General features: G+C 37.2%; 5 protein-coding genes across 6 annotated transcripts; 3 read left to right on the top strand and 2 right to left on the bottom strand.

The window, feature by feature from the left end:
* Positions 1-73: 73 nt before the first annotated feature.
* On the top strand, positions 74-2,266 carry LOC128669797 (zinc finger protein 660-like). Of its 2 annotated transcripts, none has more exons than XM_053744911.1 (2): positions 74-1,373; positions 1,948-2,137. In XM_053744911.1, the coding sequence occupies exons 1-2, from the start codon at positions 308-310 to the stop codon at positions 1,989-1,991; spliced, it is 1,110 nt and encodes a 369-aa protein (XP_053600886.1). In that variant the 5' UTR covers positions 74-307; the 3' UTR covers positions 1,992-2,137. The 2 variants fall into 2 exon arrangements, with proteins under 2 accessions (XP_053600886.1, XP_053600885.1); XM_053744910.2 differs by having other exon boundaries at positions 88-1,422; positions 1,948-2,266.
* Positions 2,263-19,704, bottom strand: brm (brahma). The gene is made up of 28 exons (XM_053744909.1): positions 18,953-19,704; positions 14,208-14,776; positions 13,598-13,880; positions 13,129-13,215; positions 12,715-12,815; positions 12,424-12,562; positions 11,733-11,922; positions 11,350-11,488; positions 10,739-10,913; positions 10,104-10,211; positions 9,866-9,986; positions 9,619-9,748; positions 9,427-9,508; positions 9,175-9,332; positions 8,759-8,936; positions 8,225-8,467; positions 7,938-8,104; positions 7,484-7,672; positions 6,963-7,121; positions 6,512-6,683; positions 6,133-6,242; positions 5,664-5,784; positions 5,073-5,258; positions 4,679-4,875; positions 4,418-4,540; positions 4,086-4,212; positions 3,492-3,672; positions 2,263-3,149 (listed from the first exon to the last, which is right to left on the bottom strand). Exons 1-28 carry the CDS (start codon positions 19,424-19,426, stop codon positions 3,010-3,012), a joined length of 5,049 nt encoding a protein of 1,682 aa, XP_053600884.1. The 5' UTR covers positions 19,427-19,704; the 3' UTR covers positions 2,263-3,009.
* Positions 15,203-18,060, top strand: LOC128669798 (mast cell carboxypeptidase A-like). Its single transcript, XM_064435959.1, has 6 exons — positions 15,203-15,433; positions 15,508-15,685; positions 16,581-16,695; positions 16,775-16,971; positions 17,542-17,626; positions 17,774-18,060. The coding sequence occupies exons 1-6, from the start codon at positions 15,339-15,341 to the stop codon at positions 18,049-18,051; spliced, it is 948 nt and encodes a 315-aa protein (XP_064292029.1). The 5' UTR covers positions 15,203-15,338; the 3' UTR covers positions 18,052-18,060.
* A 2,181-nt stretch (positions 19,705-21,885) lies between the features above and the next one.
* por (porcupine) lies at positions 21,886-24,080 on the top strand. Its single transcript, XM_053745106.1, has one exon. It carries the CDS (start codon positions 22,033-22,035, stop codon positions 23,368-23,370), a length of 1,338 nt encoding a protein of 445 aa, XP_053601081.1. The 5' UTR covers positions 21,886-22,032; the 3' UTR covers positions 23,371-24,080.
* Positions 23,965-24,956, bottom strand: LOC128669888 (uncharacterized). Its single transcript, XM_053745109.2, has one exon. The coding sequence runs from the start codon at positions 24,806-24,808 to the stop codon at positions 24,011-24,013; it is 798 nt and encodes a 265-aa protein (XP_053601084.1). The 5' UTR covers positions 24,809-24,956; the 3' UTR covers positions 23,965-24,010.
* Positions 24,957-25,062: the final 106 nt, after the last annotated feature.

Genomic DNA, 25,062 nt, shown 5'->3' with positions numbered 1-25,062 from the left:
TAAATTTTATGGTCCTTACCAAATAATATCTGTTTCGATTCCAGGATTCTCGTAGGTATCCAATCAATGCAGGTGTCAGGTTGCCGAGAACGAGCGATTGACGTATCTACTTATCTCTTTCCGCATGCTACTGAACGAAAAAGACTTTAGTGTCTTTAGTGATAGAATCTTTTAGAAATTCGCAACTTGATCACGGGTAGTGATCGAATCATTACAACTCGATCAATCACGATCGACTCAGCTCTAGTCAGATTTGTCAATCAGTGTTTAATTATTGTTATTGTTATTTTGTACTTTGTTGAATTATATGCTCTGGTGGAACCTAGATATTACAATGCAGAATAATAATATGATGACTGAATTTTCTGCATTTACTATTGAGAAAGAAATAAAAAATGTGTGCAGAATATGCCTTCAGGCATGCCAATGTGGAATTGATCTTTCTTCCGACAATGAAGACTCCAAGAATGCTTTAGAGAGAATTTATTTGTGTTTTCAGATAATTCTTAGTTTCGATAAATATTTACCATCAAAGATTTGTGAGAGCTGCATTTTGGAATTGAACATTGCGAACAGTTTCAGGTTAAAATATATAACATTTGAAGAGAAATTTGAAATTTATCTAAAACAATTTACCAATGTTAGTAATAAGCAACAAATCAACTTTCCTGATTCATCTCAGCAAAACAAAACGAAGGTCGAAAGTAGTGTACTAAATGAAGCAATCGATCTTGAACCCCCTGACTTAAACTATGAGACAGAATCTCTATGTGCCACCAATGACAAGTATGTTTTCGAAAATCTACAAAACTCTTCTACCTATAAGTGTGAAATATGTGAGAAAGTCCTAAAATCAAAAACATCTTTGCTGAAACACAATATTTCAATGCATCAAAATAGAAAACATATTGGAAAGGTGACAGGCTTTGGATCTGCTAGGCGATATAACTGCACATGTTGCTCTTACTCCACTCCTCATAGTCAGACACTTGTCAATCATATGCGAATACATGATGGAGAGAGGCCTTATAGATGTGAATGTGGGAAAACCTTTACTCAATCATCAAGTCTTGCGGCTCATCAAAAAACTCACAGTAACACCACCTATTTTACTTGTTCTATTTGTGGTAAACAATTTAAACATGCTTTCACTTTGAAAAATCATTTGCGTGTACATGAAAATGGTAATTTGATATGTAATATTTGCCAAAAAAGTTTAAAATCCAAACAGTCACTTAAGGATCACATGCATCGGCATTACAACATTCGCAATTACAACTGTGAAGATTGTGGAGATACCTTTGTTACATCTTCAGAATTACTAAACCATAGGAAGAAACATAGTACAGAAAAAACAGTGGAATGTCATCTATGTGGGTACAAAACTCATACAAAGAAAAACTTAGTAATTCATTTAAAAAGGTAATCTTTATAACACATTAGTGTGTGACATTGCAGCACATTGTTCTGGTAGGGCCAGCAATTTATATTATTTTTTTAATGGGACTAAAGCTTTGTGCAGTGAAGAATTGAAATCAAAGGTGGCACAGACACAACTGGTAATATAGTATTATTGTCTTGAAAATGTAAATGTCAATAATGTTTTCTAATCATTTTAATAAGCCATTTGTTTCTTCCAATTTCTATGAGCTTGCACCTTCACATTTTTATTTAAATAAAGTATAATACATGTCACAAAACACTAGACCTGACATAACTATAGTTTACCTACTCAATAGCATAATGGACTATAGGCAAATGGCCTTTCTCTTTTGAAATCAATCATATATTTACAGTTTTAAGAACAAGATAAAATCTCCAAATTCAAGACACACTAATGCATCAGCTTAAATTTCTGCTAGTGTATTATAAAATAACTAAATTAATTTATAAATATATTTTTTTATCAATAATAAATATTAACTTTTGTCATGTATCTTATTACAGACATACAGGTGATAAAATGTTCAAATGTCATGTCTGTGAAGTGACATTTTACACGGGAGGTGATTTACGGCGGCATAGAAGAGTGCACACACGCGAAAAGCCATACTCTTGTCCAACATGTGCTCAACGCTTCACACATAGTTCCAGCCTAAACAAGCACATGCACACAGTTCATGGAGTTGAGTATAAGTGGGGAGATTTCAAATGGAAAGAAATAAGAAAACTTAAAAACACCAAAAAGTGAATTTCTCACATGTAATAATATGATAGATTCAAAACTAAATGAATAATACTTAAGTAAATAAAACAATATTATTCACTTATTACTTTTATTAATATATCTAAGCTCAATCTTATTCTACTACATTTTTTCAAATAGGTAGACAAGTAAAAGTATTAAAACAACACTACATATTGAATTGATTTCATACATGAACTATGTACCCAAAAGAAATTAAGATTTTATTACAGTTAAATATCAAAGTCATTGCACTGTAAAATTTTGGGAAAGCACATAAATTGTTTGGTTATATAAATTATGAAATAAAATATTATTTCTAGTGAGTTTCTTTTTAAAATGTTACTATAACCTTACAAACTATAAAAAAATCATAATCCCGTTAAACTTATATTATCTATTAGTTATACGGCGAGCTACAGAAATCTTACTTCTAAATATGAAAAAGGGCTAACACTGAATATTGAAAGTATGTTTAAATAAACAAGGATGTCCCAAATTCTTTTTGTCGAGAAGTAGAGTACAAATATTAAAAATTAATTGTTTTTAAATACTAGCGGCCCGTCCCGGTTCCTTCCACATGAATCACATTATCTATTGGGGAAAACCGCATGACAATAGAGTAGTTTCTGAGTTTATTGTGAACAGACAAACGCGACTTTGTTTTATAATGTGTAAGGATTTTTTGTAACCTCGAGTACTATGGGCTTTATACTAGCTTCCTTGAACAGAAGTAGATTTGATTGAATTCAGTTCCTAAAGAAATTGATCTGTCGGTTCTTTGTCGTCGGGACAATCTAAGATTCTCTATAACAGCCAGCTGTTCAATCCTCCTCATAGTCCTCATCGTCAGAGATGTATTTTCGCTGCTTCCGTTTCCTGGTGGGCGTATTCTTACTTTTGCCTTTCAGTTTGATCTTCATTTTCACTGAGCGGTTGGACTCACCATCCGAATCCTCATCATCTGTAATAACACAGATTACAATAAGCAAATCATGGATTATTCTCATTAGTTTTATTGGATATTTATTCTCAGTAGCTCCATTGGACTTTGTAATAGAACTACTGAGAATGATTTTCTTTACTACTATAGTTCAAGTGCAAACAAGGAACTACTGATACTTTTTAGATTCGAATAGTTCCATTAGACATGGTTATAAAACTAGTGAGAACAAATCTAAACACTACTACAAAAATAAATTTGTTACTAACTAATAAGTTAGTAAAACAAATTAGGTATGTGAAGGTAAGTATGAAAGTTAAGTTTATTTCGCTTCGCATGTTATTTACTATATATTCAACCCACCTTTCTCGTTATCATCTGATTCGTCTGAGTTCTGTCCAGCTTCGTATCGCCGTCGCAGTTCTATGAACACGTTGCGCAAACGCACGGAGTCCTCGTAAATCAGCGACGCTTCCTCATTGTATGTTTGGGCGTTCGCGCATAGAGTAAAGAAGTCCCGTTCGAGATCCGATATATCGTTATACTGGAAACAGAATAATTATATTGAATTTAATCATACTTCTTAATAGTAATACTCCTTTACTGCACATTTATCCCGCCTGTATGTTAGGTACACAAAAGTATGCCGCCTTTTGCTATGTCGATTAAAACGTTTATTTTAGAGTACTTTATTAATTCTTTCATTATGTAAGTATTCGTTTGTGAAAATATACAACAATGTAGCATATTTTGGTGCCGAAAATTGGCGCTTTTTGCCTCCATTGGCAATATTTGTATACCTTGGTTGTACCAGTAGCGCCATCTGCGCTGAGCTTTGCGTAATATGGCCTATAATTAATCAAAATATAATTTTCCAATCACGCCTTGTGACCAATAATTACAAGCTATAGACCAATAACTTAATAATTCATTATTCAAATGTTGGCTGCAATTTACCTTTCCATCCTCGATTCTATTCATAATTTTCTTGATATCCAATGGTTTCTTGATGACATCGTAGTAATCGGGAAGCTCGCGTCGCGATGGAAGCTTCATGAAAGGCTCCGACAATACTCTGCCATTTCTGTAATGTAATTGGAATAATGCAATGTAGAGTCGAGGGCATATAAACCTGTCCCACATGTGATAGTTATATGTGCACCTGCCTTATTACTTATTCACCCAAGATTTTCTTTGAGGAAAGTTGTTCTGATTAGAATTTGGTTTGTAATAAAACTCACAAAAAAGATTCCTAAAGCCTTATAGAATCAATACAAGTTAATACTCACTCGTCGGCATAATCAATAACTTTCTTCATTATATTCTTCAAACGTTTTTTCAACAAATTTATCTCCGTTTTGCTTTTCTTCTTTGATGAACTCGGGACTTCATCCTCATCAGAATCGTCTCGCCTGGAAAAGAGAAGCAAAACAACATATTAAATGATTTAGGTTTCATAAAGCACTTTTAAAATCGAACAATCCAGTTCAGTATTTTTGGGAATTTTTGATTTTTTTCGAAGAAACACTGGCTTTCTCTATATAACTCACCGCCGCTTGCGCCCTTTCTTGCGCTTCTTATCCAACACCTCATCGTCGTCGTCGTCTTCCTCCTCTTCCTCGAACTCCTCGTCGATCGCCTTCAGCCACTCCTTCTCCGTCAGCGAGTCCGTGTAGTCCACTTCCTTGCGCTGACGCGACCCGCGCCCCAGAGTTTCGTCTTCGTCCATGTAGTTCCAGCCTTGACCCTGTATTTCAGTGGTTAATGATAGTAACTGTGCTACTATATATTTTTTATAAAATTTGTATGAAATTGAAAATAAATTATCACAATGCTGTTGTCGACCTGTTCAATTATTTCAATAATCACCATATCCATATTATCTATGGATAAAAGTCAAAGGACAGGACGTGTCGTTTATACGTTTAGTACATTCGACGTTACCTTGTTACACACGACCTCGTCGTCGTCCTTGACGAGCCAGTCGGGCAACTCGGACTCGTCGATGAGCCGCGACTGCGTCTCCGTCTTCTTGCGCTCGATGTCGCTCTGCTTGAAGATCTCCAGCTCCTCCTCCGACCGCGCTATCATCTCGTTGATCAGGTCGTCGTCGGGCACTTCGTTCTCCTCCTGTTGTTGGGATAGTTGCAGTTTACGATGCCAAGCCAAAGCTTGTTATGGACATTCTGCTTCCGACAGTTGAAAAGACGCATCTGACATTTTTTCGAAAATATGTTCTATAAATATTCGTAATTAGCAAAAGTAATACCAAATAAGGTATAATATTATACAAATTGGAATAGTAGTCAGATGCATCTCCTCAATCAAGGCAGAAAAAAAAAGTGCCTCGCTGTTATAAAAACACATATTGATAAAACTTTTCATTAATCTCACAACACCTAACTATCTACTTTACTTATAACATTTTAATTTTTGTCGGAAAATGGCTGCAGAAATAAATATAATTTTTCTTTGGCGCACCCAAGCAAGAATGATACTAGTTACACGGTTACGTCAAATCGACTTATTATTTACCTCTTCATCGTCTCCATCTTGATGCAGGATGCTCTGCAAGAATTGCTGTCGCTCGGAACCTGTCGACTTTTGGTCGAACATACCGGCTTGGATTACTTTCTCGTCCATGTTTAATTTGTACCTATAATTCAAGTAAAAAATAAAATACTTTTATTGATATATGCTTGGCCTTTTTTCCACTTATAGGTCGGCAGTTTTGCCTTAAATTCCGTCTTTTCTACAATAATTTGTTTTTTTTTCATACTATTTCATGGAACAGTTTCAGGTTCTATATAGGCCAATTCAGTGATAATCACAGTGATTTTCTCAACCTTGAAATTGGTAAAATAATAGTTTGGCTAAACGATGGAGCCATAAAATTAAAAAGTGAAGTGAAATGAAGGAGATAATGAGTGAATGCAAAGGGTTAATGCTCATATTCAGGTTTCAGATAAATAGAGAAATAAGAAAGAAAGTAGAATGAACTTGCCTGGCAGCGGCGAGAATCCTCTCTTCGACAGAGTTGACGGTCATGAGTCGTAACACGCGCACTTCATTGCGTTGCCCAATTCGATGCGCGCGATCCTGAGCTTGCAGATCCTGGATGCAAACAGACGACACATTTGTACATCTAACTTCAGGTTAGTGTTTTCAACATAGATCATCTTTTCCTCGCGGCAAAAATATGTCCTTCATTCTCCACCGCAATTATCTCCTCACACAAAACACATTGTGCGTCGCTCCGTTTTACGGTCTAGCCGTGAAAGTGTGACAGATATAAATACTCTCACACGAAGACCTCGTGAATGAATTGTCTAAATATGCGAGTTTGTTTAATAATATGTAGCAATTGATTTATCGTATGTAACCTGATGCGGATTCCAGTCGGAGTCGAAAATGATGACGGTGTCGGCGCTCTGCAGGTTGAGGCCGAGGCCGCCGGCGCGCGTGGACAGCAGGAAGATGAAGTACTCAGAGTTCGCGTCGTTGAACTTCTTCAGCAGCTCCCCGCGGTCTTCCGCCTTGGTCATACCGTCCAGTCTGTCAACAATTTTAAACTATTGAAACCGATGCCTCCGAAATCAATTAGGTAGATAAGATCTTTGTATATTGATATCTATTGTAAGTGCATTTTACGTATGAATACATAAATAACTTATATTTTACTTTTGAATTGGAATTCCTTTCCCTTTTCTAGGTTCATTATAATAATAATTTGTGTGATTTGGAGTGGTTCAATCTGTTGTCTTGTCCAACTGTCCCACTTGACAAGGCGATTATATTTAAAACCAACCCAATACCGCTATGATTCAAACCCACCTCAAGTATTGGAAGCCCCTCCAGGAGAGGTAGTCTTCGATGATGGTCATGCACTGGGTCATCTGACAGAACACCAAGACTCGGTGCCCGGTCTTCTTTAGCTTGGGCAGGATACGGTCCAGGAGCTCGAACTTGCCTGATACTCTGTACAAATCTGGCCTGAAAAAACCACAAAACTACATTTTTTACGATGGAGAATTATCCTAATTCTAACTATCATAGCTAAAATTATAAAAATGAAAACTGCTGTTCCTGTATGAAATTCACACATGTAAAGTTGCAGGCATAAGGTAATGTTATATTTTCTTATTATCTAGTCTGTGGTTGTTGTGACCCATTGCTGGGCAACAATCTTTTCTAACTTTTTCTTCCACTTGTTTCTGTCTATTGCGAACTCTGGCAATTTTGGTGGCAAATCTCTATATTGTCTCGCTCAATTTTTTACGCATATTAGGCTATAAGGTACTTTATCAGCAAGTGGTGAAGCAGGCCCTTAGAGTACACAGCACACTTGTCATTACCCGCTGACGACAGTGCCGCCGGAGCCGACGTGGTCGCAGAACTTCTCCTCGATGTGCTGAAACATGAAGGGGTGGTTGCAGAGCTTGCGCAGCTGCACGATGGTGTTCATGAGGGCCTTCGCCCCGCCCTTGCCCTTGTTGCCCTTTTCTGACCCGTCTGTTAAAAGTACGCCCTTCGACTGCATATGTCTGCACAAAAAAAAAACACAATTTTCTTTATTCCGATATTTTTGGTTATTAAACAAAAGAGTTAGAAGGTAAAAATGGCTTTTATTCAGAGGAAACAAAACTTAATGCATTTTTCGACTATTCCGATCCTTACTCGAAATCCTAACCCAGTTGTGGGTTAGTTACAAATTAACCATTGAAAGAAAGTTGCATTTAGGTAAGATTTACAAATTCGGCCATACTGTTTCTACCGCAAGCCATTGAGTTTTATCTATTTATAACTTACTTGTATAGCACCCGCTGCAAGCCGCTCATCTCGCACTTGATGATGTACTCCACTTTGTCAGGCAGCTGGCTCTCCACCTCCTTCTTCAACCGCCGCAGCAAGAACGGCCGCAGTACTTTATGCAGACGACGGATGATCAGGATCGTTTCTTCCTCATTCAATTCCACCTATTTAACAATTCAGTAAGATTCTCCTTTAGTTTCTTTAAAAAATATTACAAAGTGGCATTCAGACCAGATTATTGACATTCCGATCCAAACTACAATTAATTTTAAATATGACATCACCTTTTCTCCGGTGGTAGCGAAGGGCGCATTGAACCACTGTTCGAAAGTGGAGCAGCTCTTGAATATGGAGGGCAACAGGAAGTTGAGCAGCGCCCACAGCTCCGGCAGCTTGTTCTGCAGCGGCGTGCCCGTGAGCAGCAGCCGGTGCGGCGCGATGTAGTGCGTGTTCAGCACTTGCGTAAGCTTGCAGTGGTGGTTCTTCATGCGGTGGCCCTCGTCTATTATCATGTACTTCCATTGCACCTGGCGGTTACATGGATTTTATTTTTAAAAGCATTCTATAATAATAAGATTTATCTATCAGTAAGGGTATAAAAGTCAACATATATAGAGAAATATGAATTGTGTATTGGCTATTAAACGTACATGTGAGTGTTGTAATGACTCAGACGTCGCGCGGTGCTGTTGTGTTTCTTTGCGATAACAAGTGAAGTCAGTATGTGTTTTGTTGTTTTGTAGGTTCATAATTTTTTGCACAGGATATAGAATAGGTTGCCTTCTGTGTGGCCGGGCCTTATTGGACAGAACACCAACCTTGGCCAATACCGCCTTGTCCTTGATGACGTACTCGTAGGTGGTGAGTAGCACGTTGAACTTGGTGGAGCGCATCTGCGTCTGCACGAGCCGCCGCGACTGCGGGGAGCCCTTGTACGACACCACCGTCACCACCGGCGCCCACTTCTCGAACTCTAACACCCAGTTGGACAGTGTGCTGAAAAGATAACCTAATTCATTAGAGATCTTTAATAACTTTAGGACCTAAAACAAAGTCGCTTCCCCGACCGACCGACATGTCGGTCTATTGTCACAAGGATTTAAACTTGAAACCGGCGCCGACCTTCCTTAATTTCTGTCACACTGTTGTATGACAAGAAAAGAGGACTGCGTCGACCCATTACCTGCGAATGGGATTAGATATATGTTGGCATGATTATATCGCAATTTCTTACCTCAGTGGTACAATAATCAGAAATGGTCCATTGACTTTCTTCTTCTCCATAAGATAGGTAACCAATGCAATCGTCTGGATGGTCTTGCCGAGACCCATCTCGTCTGCCAAGATGCCGTTTAGATTGTTGTTGAACAACGACACAAGCCATTCCAAACCCTAAAAAACATTATTTTTTAACATAATGCTGAACATTACAAAACCGGTCGTCGATAGAGGAAATTTGTTTAAAATTAAACTATCATAAAATTACCTTGATCTGATATTCTTTGAGTTTTCCATTGACCAAAATGCTGGCTTGTTCTGTGACGGACTCATGGACCGTGTGAGCAATACTGAAATAATTATTCGAAATTAATAAAGCGTATAAATTTTGTAAAACCTTGACAGTCATCAATGCATTGTCTCTATTTTCTAAGCAATAAGGTCTGAAGTCCGCTATCACCTGTAGTAGGTCTGTTCCTCTGTCTTGTACTCGTCGTCTTCCACCTTAGCCTTCTTGATCATGTCACGAGCCTTTTCTTCCTCTGTCTTCTCTCTGTCGTCTTTGCCGTCCCTCTTATCTCGCTTCTTTTCTATATATATAATAAAATAAATACGTCAGAGAAAGAAAAAAATAGAGCATAAAAACAAAATTACCTATTTCTGCTCTGATATTATGACTTATAAATTTTCTTTCTTTGAAGACAAACCATCATCGTCCTGGCTGTCGTCGTCCGAGTCGTCGGAGTCGGAGAGCACTTCCCAGCCGGGGTGCGTCTCCATCCAGTCCTTCAGTTGAGACAGCAGCGGTGCTTCTTCACCTTTCAGGATCTAATAAACATTGTCAAAGTCAAAGCATTAAAAAGAAATGGCATTTACAGATTTTCACGTCAAAAATGTACTTACTACATAAATAATAAAACTTATATTATTCGAAAAACTCGTTACCTCTCCAGTCTTGGGATCCATCACACTGACCCGCGAATCTGAAGTTTGAGAGCTATCGTCCGTAGCATCGATTTCGCCGCCCTCCAGTAATTTCTTCTTTCTGGATTTCTGTAACCAATATGAAACATCAAAGTAAACAGATATGTATATGTAACCAAGATGTATCATTGCGGCGGATACACCGGGTTTATATTTGCTCCGTGATGAAAATAAACAATATAAGCAAGTATTGTATTTATGTTAGATAAATTACATCTCAATTGGTAAATTAATGACAGTGTTTTGGACCCCTCCAAAACACTGTCATTAATTTACCATTTAAATTTACCGTTTATTTAAAAATAGCTGAATAATTGAACAGGAAAGTGTTACGCAAGCTACGTAACGCACGCTACCCGGCACATATTGCATTTATGGATATTAAAATCACGAATGGCGCGGTGTCGGCCGCTACTTACAATTCTTTGCTGAGTTCCAAACAACTTGTAGTAAATATGCTCCTAATTGACCATTCCAGATTTGCATTTTGAATTTCAATGTGGAGGATATTGCGAAGGTAAGAAGCTATTCTGCCAGAAGCTAGGCATCATTCAATAATGAATTAAAAATGAATGCTTGAAATACTTTACACTCACCCGCTTCCGCTTCTCCTCCTCGACCTGCTTCTTGCGCTGCTCCTGCTTGTGCTGCTTCACCATCTCCGTGAGACTCGCAATGTACTCGTCTGTTTGCGACAGCAGGAACGCCAGACGCTTGTCTTTCTTCTGGTCGATCAGCTTCCTGTAGCCTTCTTCGTCCTCTGCCATCAAACTGCGCAAACAATATTAATAAACTTTGATCTGATCAGGTCTGGAATGATAAGTTAGACTTTCTGCCCTTGATGGTACCTTTTCTCGTGGAACATCAGATACAACTATTCTGCGATCAGTAAATCGTGATGAAAGGACTAAACGGGGCAGATTTTTTTTAAATTTCAGCCTTTTGCACGCTAAATTAGCTGAATGAAATTTTATATAGTCTTTGCAGTTGCAGATCAATGCGACAGTGATATGGCTCTCGTGGCTGAGAGTCGTGGCCACCAGTTGCTCGTGGCTCTGTTGACTGCGCCTTACAGGCAATACGACTTTGTGTCTGATATAACGCCTGGTGCTTATATATCCGTCTTATATCCGTCAGTCAGTATTAACAATAGTAAATTCCGCGTGGAGAAAATCGTGGGCTAGTATAAAATGGAAGCGGTCCTCACCGTCTCATTCGCTCTTTCTCTATTCGCTCCTGTTCTTTCTTCTGCTCGCGCTCAGCGTTAGCGTGGTGGTTCATTATAGCCTTGTTTATACGCGACATCTTGGCCACGTTGTTGCGGTGGTACTCTTTGAAGTCTTTCGCTGAACATATCAAAATATTCATAGTTATTCAATAAACCTATTTTATTTACATAAGTATAATATTAAAATAAGACTGGTGTCGTCAGCACAATAAATAATATTACGTAGGTCACCTACGTAATATTTAATAAAAGGCTGACTTTTTCAATTTAACATTTTGATAAAACGCATCGAGATTCGTGATGTCACTTAAAAATATCTATGCAAAGCAAAGGGTAAAATTAAAGTAGAATTGATTAGTTACCATGTTGCAGCACAGTCTGCAGGAACTCCTGGTGTTTCTGCCTGCGTTTCCTCTCGGCCTCCAGTTTCTGTTGTTTCTCTAGTTTCTCAGTCGCGCGCGCCTCCCGCAAGCCCTGCCGCTTGGTGCGCTTGTACGCTTTGATGTTCACCGCCGTCTCCAGGGTCGTGTCCTTGCGCACTTGGCCCAGTATCTGTCAGCGATACGTAATTATGTTACCAAAACATACCTCCGTTTTATAAACAGTAACACCGTGAACCCTGAATTCAATCAAGGTCAAACTTCTCCCAGATATAATGTAGAGTGCAAACAAGAATCAGTCACAATATAGTACATACATTAATAGAGGAAAATTAAGAGAAGAACGTTCGAGATTGTAATTAGTGTTATCAGGCATCAATAACAAGAGTCAAAGTTTGTGAGGGTGTTTGGTTTGCTACTTTTTCAGGCAAAAACTACTTCGGTTTGGTGTATACTGGTATTTGCTGTATTATGCGCAGTAAAACATATTGTTAAATCTTTTGTTTTTTTGATAAAATCTTGAGGTTCCGCCGACGGCGGCACCTGACCTCGCTCAATAACTAGTATATAATTTCTCATCAAACCGCCAAAGAGATTTTCTTGCATCTATTTTGCATTTGAAACAGAAATTTCTTATATATAAAAAAAAAAATAAAAGAGATTAAATCATTACCTCTGCACGAAGTTGCTTCTGGAAATTGAGCACACGCAGAGCTCTCAATTCGATTTGAGCTTGGAGACGAAGGTCGTCCGATATATTGGCGGGTAGATTGGACAATATCTCCATGCGATGTGCGATGCGGGCCGCGATCCTAAACAAAAACTACCTTTTCTTACAAAATAATAAGTATTGTTACATTACGGTGAATTGATAATTGAAAAAAAAAATATTTTCTATTTATTTTAAACGAATTTAGGATAATCATCATTATTCCAAAGTAGTAAAAATTATAGATAAGTTTACCTGTTCTCCCTCTCGCTCAATATTTGCAGCGGGTCGAGGCCAACCGGCTTAGGTATACTTGTGACACGATTCTGCTTAGCACCCGGAATTGGCGCACCAGGCTATATGAATAAAAATAAAATCAAATAGATTTAACATATATTTCTAGTACCAAACAGACTTACGGCGCGAATACCGGCCGAAATAGATAGGGCGAGAGACCGCAAGTGTGTAATGATCTCAATGATAGAGAAATATAAAGTGCGAGCGAAAAGCGCGAGCCCTTTCTTCATTTCGCAGTCAATTGCAAAACAAATGTGCCCTCCGGTACAATCGGCCTACTATCCTGATCGGTCAACTTTCACAAGCAGTCTGTTTTACCAAATGGTCTCCATTTCCAGTTCTAAATTCTAGCCCAATTTAGAGATATATTACTTGTTGTGGTTGCTGCTGAGGCGTGCCCGGCCCTGGCGGACGCTGCAAAGGAGCAGGGCCTCGTATCTGTGGAGCGCCTCCTATAGGCTGTGGAGAAAATATTAGAACTATAGTTTATTTGAGTTTATGTTGCTGTATGTTAATTTTACAGTTCGATTTTCACAACGAATTTGGAAGTTGAATCGTGTACAATCTTTTATATCTAGTCGAAAAGAAAGATCGAGACAATCGTTAACGACCACACACTAAAACCGGAAGCGAAGCGGAGGCGGTTGTTAGTAGTGCTTTTCAAAGCAACCGCGTGCCAATCCGTATCGCCTTTTTCATGCAAACTTAAATAATTCCAAACGTACTTAAATTATATGAAATGACCGACAAATATGATGACACACGCTACACCACTGCGGCCACACAGACGGTGCGCGATATTACTAATAGGCAAATGCGGAAAATTAGTAAAATTTCATACCGGATTCACAAGAGGCGGTGTCGGTTGAGTAGGAGGCGCCATTTGTCCGGTCATGGGCAGCGGCGTGGGCGGCGCGCCGCCCTGCCCGCGCGCCGCGTCGCCGGCCGCGCCGCCGCCCGCCTTGCCGCCCGCCGCGCCCTGGCCCTCGCCGTAGGGCGGCGCGGCGGGCGGCGTGGGGCACTCGGGAGGTGGCGCGCCCGAGCGCTTGCCCGCCGCCATCAAAGCCGTGTCCGGCGGCACGGGCTGATTGCGCGCCAGATTACGATATGCCGATATTTGAGCCCTAAAAATAGTATGATTGTTGAAATTATTTTTGATCTCGTGGTGAAAGTTAACGCCTAAAGAAATGCAAATGTATGTATGTATACATTTTATACATATAATTATTAATTGACTAAGTGCATAATTGATGTGTAAATAGGCCATTTTAATAAAGCAAAAACTAATAGGCCATTTTAATTAAGCAAAAACTATTGTAGCCTTAGTAAATTAATGAAAGTTACTATTTGTTATTTATCTCAAAAGCAACGAGCTACAACATTTATACCCTAATAGATACACAACTAGGCTATGATACATAAGTACCATTACCACAAATATAAGTACTTACTTTAACTGACTGATTTGGGTATTTGAAAATAGCCCTTTACTGGGATCTTGCGAATTTGATCGAGCTCGAAGTAGGAGCAACTGCGAATATCGGGGATCTTCTTGGAGACCTTTCTCTTCCATCGAGTCTATCGCCCTTTGGAGAGCATTCAAATTATCTGGACCGGGAGTGGTCAGTGAGCCTTGCATCGGAGACGACGAAGGTGGGCCTCCATTAGCGGAAGACGTTGGTGGCGGCGGGCCTTGCCCATGAGGTGGTGTTTGAGCCGCGGGTGGGTGTTGCGAGGCTCCGGGCTGAGGCTGTGTCGGGGGACCCTGTGCGGCGGGGGGCGCCGGTGCTCCAGCGGCCGGTGGGCCGTGTCCGTAGGCCGGGCCGGCCGCGTGTGGAGGCGGTCCTTGGCCGGGCATCATGGCGTGATGAGGCGGCATGTGCGCGGCGCCGGCGGGCGGCATTCCCTGACCAGGGTGAGCCGGATGAGGCGGTGGACCCGACATCGGCATCGGGGCGCCTGGAGGACCCGGCGGTCCATTTCCGGGGGGTGGTGGTCCTCCTCCCATCGGGTGCGGACCCTGAAAGATATTGAAATATTGAAGCATTAATTATCAATATTACACATCTCTCCGATAAAGTAGCAAAACTGCGCGGTGTGGCTCCCGCCCGACCCATCCTAAACCAACAGCATTCCCACAGTGTTGACGTCAGCTCAGCAGCTGATCATAAAACTACAACCGAATATTTTAAACTACTCATCTTTCAAGCAATTTTTCATATCTTAAAAAGTGAATGCGTGATTGCATTAACACGGTAACACGCTCATATGAGAGAAAGAATATCAAAACTGTAATTTATCATCATTTACATTTATAGGTAATACCGCGACACTAATTAAATGTTTAAAAAAATAATTGAAGTCTTAGCCACACTGAATCATTCATTGTAAGAATGGGTAAACTAATTGACATATGTACTTTTGGAATTATTTATAATATTTTAGTAGTACTAGCACGAAAAAATGTAATATATGAAGTGACTGCATTCAATTCCAAACAGAGATCTGAATTATATAAATTATCTGTAAAAAACAAAACAATAATATTTTTAAGTGGTCTCTCAAATGACGCTGCTCTAGCAATGGATGTAATAGTAGATGATTGCTGTACAAATGAATTTGAGACTATGCTTCAATATAACAACATTGAATACAGCTCAATAAACCTTGGTCCCACGTTAGTACACAAAACTAAAGGCACTTCTTGTAGGTATATCACAACACTATGAACTTATGTGAACATTTCAACAGGTTTGGTGATATTCAAAGAAATGAATTACCTGGAGACAAATTTGCAAAACGAGACAAATTCCCAGATTACACGAACTTAATGGATCAAATTGATAATATAGCAAGTGACACTAGCAAAATAAAGAAAAGAGTCATATCGCGCACTTTTGACAAAATAGAATTATTTGTGTTGGAAATGGTAACCAATCCCAAAAATCCGGGAGTCTTCATTATCAGTGGAGAGCAAGGGGGTGACTGGTTGTCTCCTTCTGTGCTAATGAATTTTATTAATAAGATTTTAAAACACGACTCAGATTTAGCTGAATTAAACAGATATTATAACTTTTATTTTGCACCATTAGCAAATCCAGATGGGTATATATACAGCTGGGCAAAGGTATCTAATTTAAAAGCAATCATTTCTGAGTCAGCTTACAAATTTACATTGCTTGAGGCAAATAATATAATTGAATACCACATTTATATAAAGTCTTCCAAGTAGTGGTACCTTTAACCTATAATAGAAAGTGACCAACAAAATATTCTGATTTGGCCAAAAATGATGTTTCAGTTTCGAAGTATTTTAATAGTTTATGTAAATAGTCAAACAAGCTTCCAATGCGGGTTGCCAGGTATAAAAAAGTGAAAGATGTTACAGATATTTGTAGGGAATTAAGACAGGTTCGCCAATTAAAAGTCAAAGAGCAGAGTAGCCGTAGTTGGTGGAGAGAATCCATGAACACCAGCCATCCAATAAAAGTCACAAACCACAAAAGATCAATTTTTAAGAAAGCATAGGCCAATATTTTCTTGAGAACCATAATGTTTAACGGTTTTTGGGATTCGATTCAGTAGCTGGTACAAAATATGTACACTGCCTACTGTATATGACATGGAAAACTAAGAGGGATGCAGTTAGAACTCTCCTTCTTATTGCTTCTCTAAATAAATTTGTATAAAAATGTTTCAGTTTCAACCAAAACTGGAACAGAAACAAAAGTTCAGTTTTGGCTATAAATCATGTCATGATTATTAGACACAACTTTTAAATAAAATTAACAAAAAATTAGCTATTTAAGTTTAATTTATTTCAGGATGTGTTTTGGGTAAAAAACAGAAATGCATTTTTTCCTCAGACAAAATGTAGGGATGATTCAGAATATGCAATAGGTGTAGATATAGACAGAAATTGGTTTTTTGGAGAAAACAGTAAGTTTGGAATTTGGCATGAATTTAAAAATATAAATAAACTGCACATTATTAACAGCTTCATATATTTTCATAACAGATGATGACAACATATGCTATTCATTGTATATTGGGCCAAGTTCCTTATCTGAAAAAGAAACAAAGGCTTTTTCAGAATATGTCAATTCTATTGCTGATAAACTGATGGCTTTTATTAATCTCAGAGGTTCAGGGCAAAGAATTATAACAATTCCATATGGACACACACTAGACTATTCAAGTAATCATAATGTTATGGTAAACATTTCTCATTTTATATACTTTTCTTTACAACAGATTCTAGTTTTAGATATATTTGAGATTTTGTGGAAAAAGGTTCAAAATTGGCATTTTGCAGTTTTAATGCAACATGGAATGGGCTACCTTTTCATACAATAAATCTCTCAAAATCATGTACACAATGAGAGAAAATTGCAATTGTATGTTCAGCAACTAAAACCTTAGCTATACATTCCAAACTTTCATTGACTATTTCCCAACAATCTGTTTTTTATATGATTTTTTCCAATAGATGTCCATAAAGTTCGTTTTTTTATTCCATATGATACACCAACTATTTAAATATCTAAATACATACTTAATTCAATACCATCCAAGTAGCACCTAAATGCTTGGAATGCCACAAATATTTACTTAATGATAATACAGCAAGTCACAACTTCAACAATATGAAGAATTATAAAATATCTTTAGCAAACTGGTTTCCCAAACTAATTACTATTAGTTTGGGAAACCATGTAGTTTGGGAAACATGGTACTCCATGTGTTCACAAGTGGCAACTTACTATTTGCAAAATTATTTTTTAGATGTCTATATTGAGATCAGCCAATCACAGGGTCCAATCGGAACATAGAGTAAAATACTTATATGAGCGCACATCAAAATATTTTTGTAAGTATACTTTTAGATGACATATATGATTAATCACCAAATCGCAACAATGTTATTTTTCATTAAAATCAGTCAAAGTAGCTACAATTCAGAATAATTATTGGTTAGATCATGATTTCATAAATTTTATGTCTGCAATTTCTTCAGATAATTTTTCAGGAAATAGTTGTGATTGGGTAAAGAAAAAGTTGAATGTTCCAATTGTATATATGATGCATTTGCAAAATGTAGAGGAAATCCTAATGAGTCCTAAAGATATTGAACCATTGACCAGGGAATTTACTACAATAATCAAGGAAACCTTAGTTATAGCTAGAAATATTTATGGTCCACTATTTAATAGCAAAAACATGTTGTTTGTATCCATCAAAACAAAGTGTATTTTGGTTTTAAATTTTCTATTTCTACTATCAATAAATATCTGATCTAAATTAGTTATGATCTATTCCTTGTAACACCTAGTTTACATAATTCTATACCATTTTGAAGATGCATACAGGAGCTTGTTTATTATCGCGCGAAAGTGTTAATAAGCACTGCCCCTTTTCTGCTTTCTGCTCTTATGGAAGTTTTTAGGCTGGCATGTTGGTAGCTGCCATATGAAATTTTCTATATCTGACATGCCAGCTACATGGATGACAAAAATGTTCTATGCTATTATAATAATTCTCAAAACGAAATTGAGAAGCACAAGATTAATTTTTACTGGATTTTTTACAAGTATTTTATGTCTCTTTTATCATCGGCCATAGTAAGGATGGAAGGTATTTGCAATTGGTCTTCTAAAAAAAGGACAAGCTTTTTTTACTATATTTGCTGCCATTGTCAAGTGAAATCTTAACTTAATAAGTATGGCCGAATATGTCAACATCATACTAATATTAAATACAGTTTGTGAGGATATATGTATTTATGTTACTCTTTCACACAAAATTTACTGAACCAATTGTAAAATTTGGTACATGGGTAGAATATGACCTGGAATAAATAACACATAGGGTACTTTTTATCTCAACATTCCCATGGAAGCAAAGCCCAGGGCCCCGCTAGTATTACAATAATAAGCACTGTAATCAATATCTGTATTTACACACGGCTTCAAGCTGAATAATAAAAAACCATGCCATCTTTATAGGTAATTTCTATTTTTTATTATTCCTAAGAATATAACATATGTACATATAAATAATAATTATTTATTTATTTATTTAAATAAAGCACTCTTTGCTAGTGGTATGTACACAGCAGTTCAGTTCAGTTGTCCAGTTAAGCATGCAAGCAGCAAGAATATAACAAATTATATTTTAACAATAAAGAAGGATTTACCTGGCCAGGAGGCATGTGTCCCATTTGGTGTTGCATATATCCATGTGGTGGTTGCCCTTGCATATTAGGATGAGGAGGATTGCCAGGCATGTTTGGATGTCCATTTGGACCTGGTGGATGTGAACCTCCTGGACCAATTGGATGCCCTGGAGGACCTGGCATATGAGGTCCCACCATATGAGGAGGCATTTGATGTCCACTAGGAGGCATACCCGGATGGGGCTGTGGTACACCAGGTGGCCCATTAGCATTTGGAGGAATAGGATGCGATGGTTGATTAGATGGTGACATATGATTAGGCATTGGCGGCTGACCCGGTCCAGGAGGATGAGATGGTGGCGGTCCGTTAACATGTTGCTGATTGTATGGACTGTGGGGTGATTGCGGTGGCGCCGGGCTTTGTGTTGGCGGACCCATCGGGCTTGGTGCCTGCGGTGGAGGCATAGGGCTACTTTGAGGGGATGGACTAGCCATCGTTGTATGAAGATTAATATATAATCACTAAATCATAGTCTAGATTATTCGTCCGATCAACAAGAATAATGCTAGTCTTTCAAATCACACTTTCACTCGGTTTTATGTTTCTTTCGTAAATAGTAAGATTATAATTAATGTCTCATATTTTCATTCAATTCTTTACAACTGCAACTGCACTGCAAATACTCTGATTATCTAAGTACATATTACACATCGAGCCAAGAGAAACAAGCAAAACGACGAAGCAAAGCAAGCCGAGCAGTGAGAAAATGATAAAAATGACCATAGACAAAATATGACAGATGGGAGGCCGCCGGCCCTATGCGCCGGCCCACGCCGGCCGCGCCAATGGCCGCACATTTTCGGTTTCCATAGAGATGACGTTTCTTGATTGGGAATAGGGCATATTACGCAAAGCTCAGCGCAGATGGCGCTATTGGTACAACTAACAAACATTGCCAAAGGAGACAAAAAGCGCCAATTTTCAATATTGTTGCAGATTTACAACCAAAAATACCTTCTACGCAATCGTGGTGTGAGTTTAAAGGAAACATGAAGGATATAGTGGATTATTCTGAAAATAATACTATTTTAGGTTATGTTCTGCATTACCTATTTGAACTAACTAACTTGATTTTCACTGAAGATCTAACCTGTATGAAGTCCATATTTTAATAAATCTTCACTTGTGAAGTGTTCCGAGTTTCTTTTCGATCATTTACTGGCTCGAAAATTTTACGGCGTTGGTTTTCGAAGTTTTTCATACGTGGTAGACTTTTGTTTGGGATTCTTCCCAGAAAAAAAAAACAACACGTCTAGTTTTGTTCTGTTCAGTGAACTAACCATGAATTTAGTAATACTACGGAGTACTAATTCCATGGAACCAACCAAATCCAAACCGAGGAGTGTTGCCACTTTAGCGATTAGGTTAGGTCATGGATTTAGTAAGTACTTCGTACCTACTAATTCCATGGGTTAGGTTTATATCAACGGCGATTTTTTTCATTCAATTATCGTCAAAACTATTAAGTATCGACTAAACTATAATTATTAATAATATAAAAAATATTTTGGTAAGTATCTAAAAAAACTAATTTCATTACACTACCAAAATACTTCTATGATTCACAGAACAATTTCACCGGATGATATGATTTGAATTAGCAGAGCGTAGTTCTAAAGATTTAAATATAGACATGATAAAATGAGAACACTTTGTATATCTTTTTATTTCCAAGTCAGAAAAATATTAACAACATGTTGCCCTGCAACACGTTGTTAATATTTGTGACAACAACTTGAAACGTATTTTAATACTTTACTCACTTGTAATAAGTATTAACTCAAGGATAGATAGACCCGGCTTTTGATTCAACTCTGCGGTTTTTTGTTACGTATGTACGTTACTCTTGGGATTGGCTTCATCAGCCAGTTGATTGGCTGAGCTTGCTCCTTCTTGAAACATCTTAAGAACAAAAAAGTGTTACGTCATGATATGATAGCTTTGGTGGAATTCTGGAAATTTGCTCAGCGAAACGCAATCCCTAAGTTTATGGTCCCTTTTAGGCAGATATCTAAAAATCCTTTTTACTTTCAGCCAATGTTACGAAAAATAGTTTCGACCATGACCATGACGTATAAAAAAATATTATTTTTTATTTTGACGACCTCGGTGACGCAGTGGTAAGATTCTTGCCACTGAACCGAGAGGTCCCGGAGAGGTTCGATCCCCGGTCGGGTCATGATGGAAAATGATCTTTTTCTGATTGGCCCGGGTCTTGGATGTTTATCTATCTATATATGTATTTATTATAAAATATAGTATCGTTGAGTTAGTATCCCATAACACAAGTCTCGAACTTACTTTGGGGCTAGCTCAATCTGTGTGATTTGTCCTAATATATTTATTTATTATTTATTTATACATCCATGGTTTCAACCATAGATTTAGAAGGGCCCTGCGCGCGGCCCCGGTTACGGCGTTGGTTGAAGGGTTCTTCGCGCGGACCCTTATAAATCTATGGGTTCTTCTCATATATTTTTTTTCTGTCCAACCAGACCACGAAAACTTTATGTAAGATGGCTGACTAGTGTAACCAAATAAGATAGATTTCCATATAATTTCCCGGCCCAACTTAATCCGAATAACAGAATAGAAAATTTTCGATTTTTTTAACATACCTACCTATCTATCATTTATTTCATAACCGAATAAATAAAACATAAAAGCTCACTCTCTTTCAAGCCAACCAAGTGTGTGTGGTAGGAAGTTAAGAATGTCAATGTCAAGTAATTTCAAAATGCAAGTTCAAGGTTCCAGTCCAGCCTGTCTGTAGGTAGTACATGTATACCTACCATGAAGGTAAATAGGTACCTAGGGTAGAGTCATTGGTAGAGTAGGTACCTACCTAGGTACAGACTGTGGTTCTCGAGATTTGTTTGGCTAGGTACCTATTTATTTCATTCAAATTCATGTTGTATTTTTCTCACGAAAAGGACGATGGATTCTATGAAACAGAAATACCAACAGTAATTTCATACCCGTGTGGAACTATATGCAAATTGGGTCTGGAGTCAATATTACATGATTAAACCATTCGAAAATGAAAATGGACGTGGAAGATGAAGATGAGTATATCGAAAGCACATGGATGTACATTACGTTGTGCGGTGAACCAACTATATATGAAGGATTAAAATTCGCAAAAGATTTAATCATAGCAAACCTCATCTTACGGTTTATCATACAATTTGTATCGTTGCCTCATAATGTGCGCCACAGTTTATCTTTAATTATAGGAAGCTTTCTTCTTTACTACAGCATTGGCCCGGCATTCTTCTGGACAGTGGGTCTAACGTCTGGTTCTTACTTGTCAATAATTATGATATCTTTTTTAACAAAAAAATGGAGAGGTTTAATAACAGGTACATTAGTGATTTCATTTCTTTTGTGTTGTGAAGTTTATATAGTTAACCCTAAAATGTGGCAACAAATAAGGGGAGTTCAGATGATAGCAGCTATGAAAATAATATCTGTGGCAATTGAATTGGATAGAGATTTATTCAAGCAAATGATCAATCCTATTGAATTTGGTGGCTACTTGTTATGTCCTGCAAATAGTATTTTAGGTCCCTGGATATCATATCATTCTTATAGTCAATATTTAGATGTAAAATTTCTAAGTAGAAGATGGTTTAAATTGATTATATTTTATCTTTCAATGTCTATGTTATTTTTAGTGTTGTCAAATTGTATAGTCCCATGGTACATAGATGAACACACCTCAAAATGGTTAATAGCCTACCGTGATGCACAAGCTTTTAGAATGTCACACTATTTTATATCAAGTATGTCTGTTGTTTCTATGATCAGTGCAGGCTTTGGTTTGACAAATGATTGTCATTCTGAACTCCACATTACAAAACCATTTTTCATTGAGTTGCCCAGATCTTTAGTACAAGTAGTTATATATTGGAATATACCTATGCATCAATGGTTAAAAAACTACATATTTAAAACATGTCAGGGCTATGGCCAGTTCACAGCTATACTTGTTACTTATGTTGTTTCTTCATTGCTACATGGATGGAATTTCCAATTTTCAGCAGTGCTTTTGAGCATAGGGACTTTTTCATATGTAGAATATAATTTTAGATACAAAGTAGCATCTGCATTAGAAATATGCTGTTTGTCAAATCCTTGTTTAAAACAATGTGATCATAAATATAAAAAAAATAGTTTACTAGCAATTATTGTAAATACAGTGTTTTCTCTTATCACCATTATTCACCTTGCATACTTGGGAGTTATGTTTGAAGCATCATTTACAGTACAAGAGTCTGGCTATTCATATTACCACACTATAAGTAAATGGGAGAATCTAAATTATTTTAGCCATGGTTTCACTGTCTTTATGTATGTTATTTATATTATGATGTGATTACAGTATTAAAATTTTGTATATAAGGAATTGATCTCAGTATTTTGAAGTATTTTTTTCATAAGTACATAAGTTGTAAAATTATAATTGTAACACATCTATTTTATCATCATAGCTCATGCAACCATGTTGTATAAATTATTTGCACTTTTACCTTTATACAAAGTTTTTTAAGGATAAATCCAAAGAAATTATTGTATTTTTATTAAGTACATTTAATTACATTTATTAACAAAAACTATTAGACCATGCCCCATTTCTCTGCTGTGCTCTGCCAATGGATCAATGCAGAACAATGTAGAATGTATGAAGTTTATATTTATGTCGATGTCAAAACCTATAGAAAATAATGTTGCACAACAGGAGCTACAATGTGCCTCATTGTCACAATGGAGACACACATCTGAGAGCAATGGGACATGGCTGTTAGCATTATATATGTTAATACTACATTAGGATTTTTTTAGCAGACTAAGCAAATCATACAACTTAGTACTTATGTTACAAAAGTTTTTTTTGCTTCATTAATATTCCATAAGATATTGTGAGTTAAAGCAAAAAATAGTATTTAGGTTATTTATTAATTAAACATCATTTAGCTAAATTGTAATAGGTATGTTTATTAATTTCATGAATACATTTATGATATCCAATTCAAAGAATGATTGTCTGTTATATTAAAATATTTTGTGTAGTGAGAGTCAAAATTATTCACGTTTACTTGATAATTTTTGCAGTCATCAACATGAAGTAGTTGAATCCTACAATTCACTTTGTCTACTGCGGAATGTTCACTGCTAGTTTCAAGATTTTCTATAGTATCTTTGCTTGAACTAAAATATTCAGGCCTTGTATAGAATAATGTTATTTTGTAATCTTTTGTGATCTTCCTTATCAACTTAAGTAAATTTTTAATATAAAAATCCATTTTTGTTATTTTGAAACCCTGTTCTGACCAATAAAATGCTGTTAAAGTATGAAATATAATTAAAGATGTATCAGGGTATTCTATCATGATGCTTTCTATTTTATGAATTGTTGTATAAAATTGGGTGGCATCATAAACTTTATAAATTGCTAAATTATTCAGTACATCTTGGATTAACTTGTCAATGTCAATATCTGTACACAATGGTATCTTGTCTAAAAGTTTCTTGCGTAAACATGATAATAACATATTGAAATCCATATTTCCGTCTGTACAAATTAACAGAATGTTTAGATGTGGTCCTCCTAGGTTAGACGGTAGTAAAGCTTCACAAATTATGTCAGTTATGAGAGGAGTTAAACTAATTTGACTATACATTTCGATTATTTCGCCAAATTTAAGTCCCGTCTGAAAAAGAGGAGTGTAAAAATTTTTTACGTTGTCAGTTTTCTTGAACAATCTTGCAAGTAATTGAACTCCTGATTCCATCTTGAATTTTGTAAGGGCCATGCCACGCACTAGACTGAAATTCAGCACTGAACAGTTGATCACGTAGGTAAGTGTGTCTATTCATGTCATTGAGGAAAAACGGGAAAATAAGACACTAAGGTACCTACGTAGTATAGACGTAGGTATATCTACGATCGTGGTGCATTTATTTCCCGCCAACAAAACGTCAAAAAATCCTAATGATATATACCTAATGTCACTATAGCCTGCTGACTAGTAGGTACTTACTAAATAAATCCATGGCTGTCTGTGTC

The sequence above is a fragment of the Plodia interpunctella genome, chromosome 5 (assembly GCF_027563975.2).
Source record: "Plodia interpunctella isolate USDA-ARS_2022_Savannah chromosome 5, ilPloInte3.2, whole genome shotgun sequence".
Classification (NCBI taxonomy): Eukaryota; Metazoa; Arthropoda; class Insecta; order Lepidoptera; family Pyralidae; genus Plodia; species Plodia interpunctella.
This window is presented reverse-complemented; position numbering and strand designations above follow the sequence as displayed.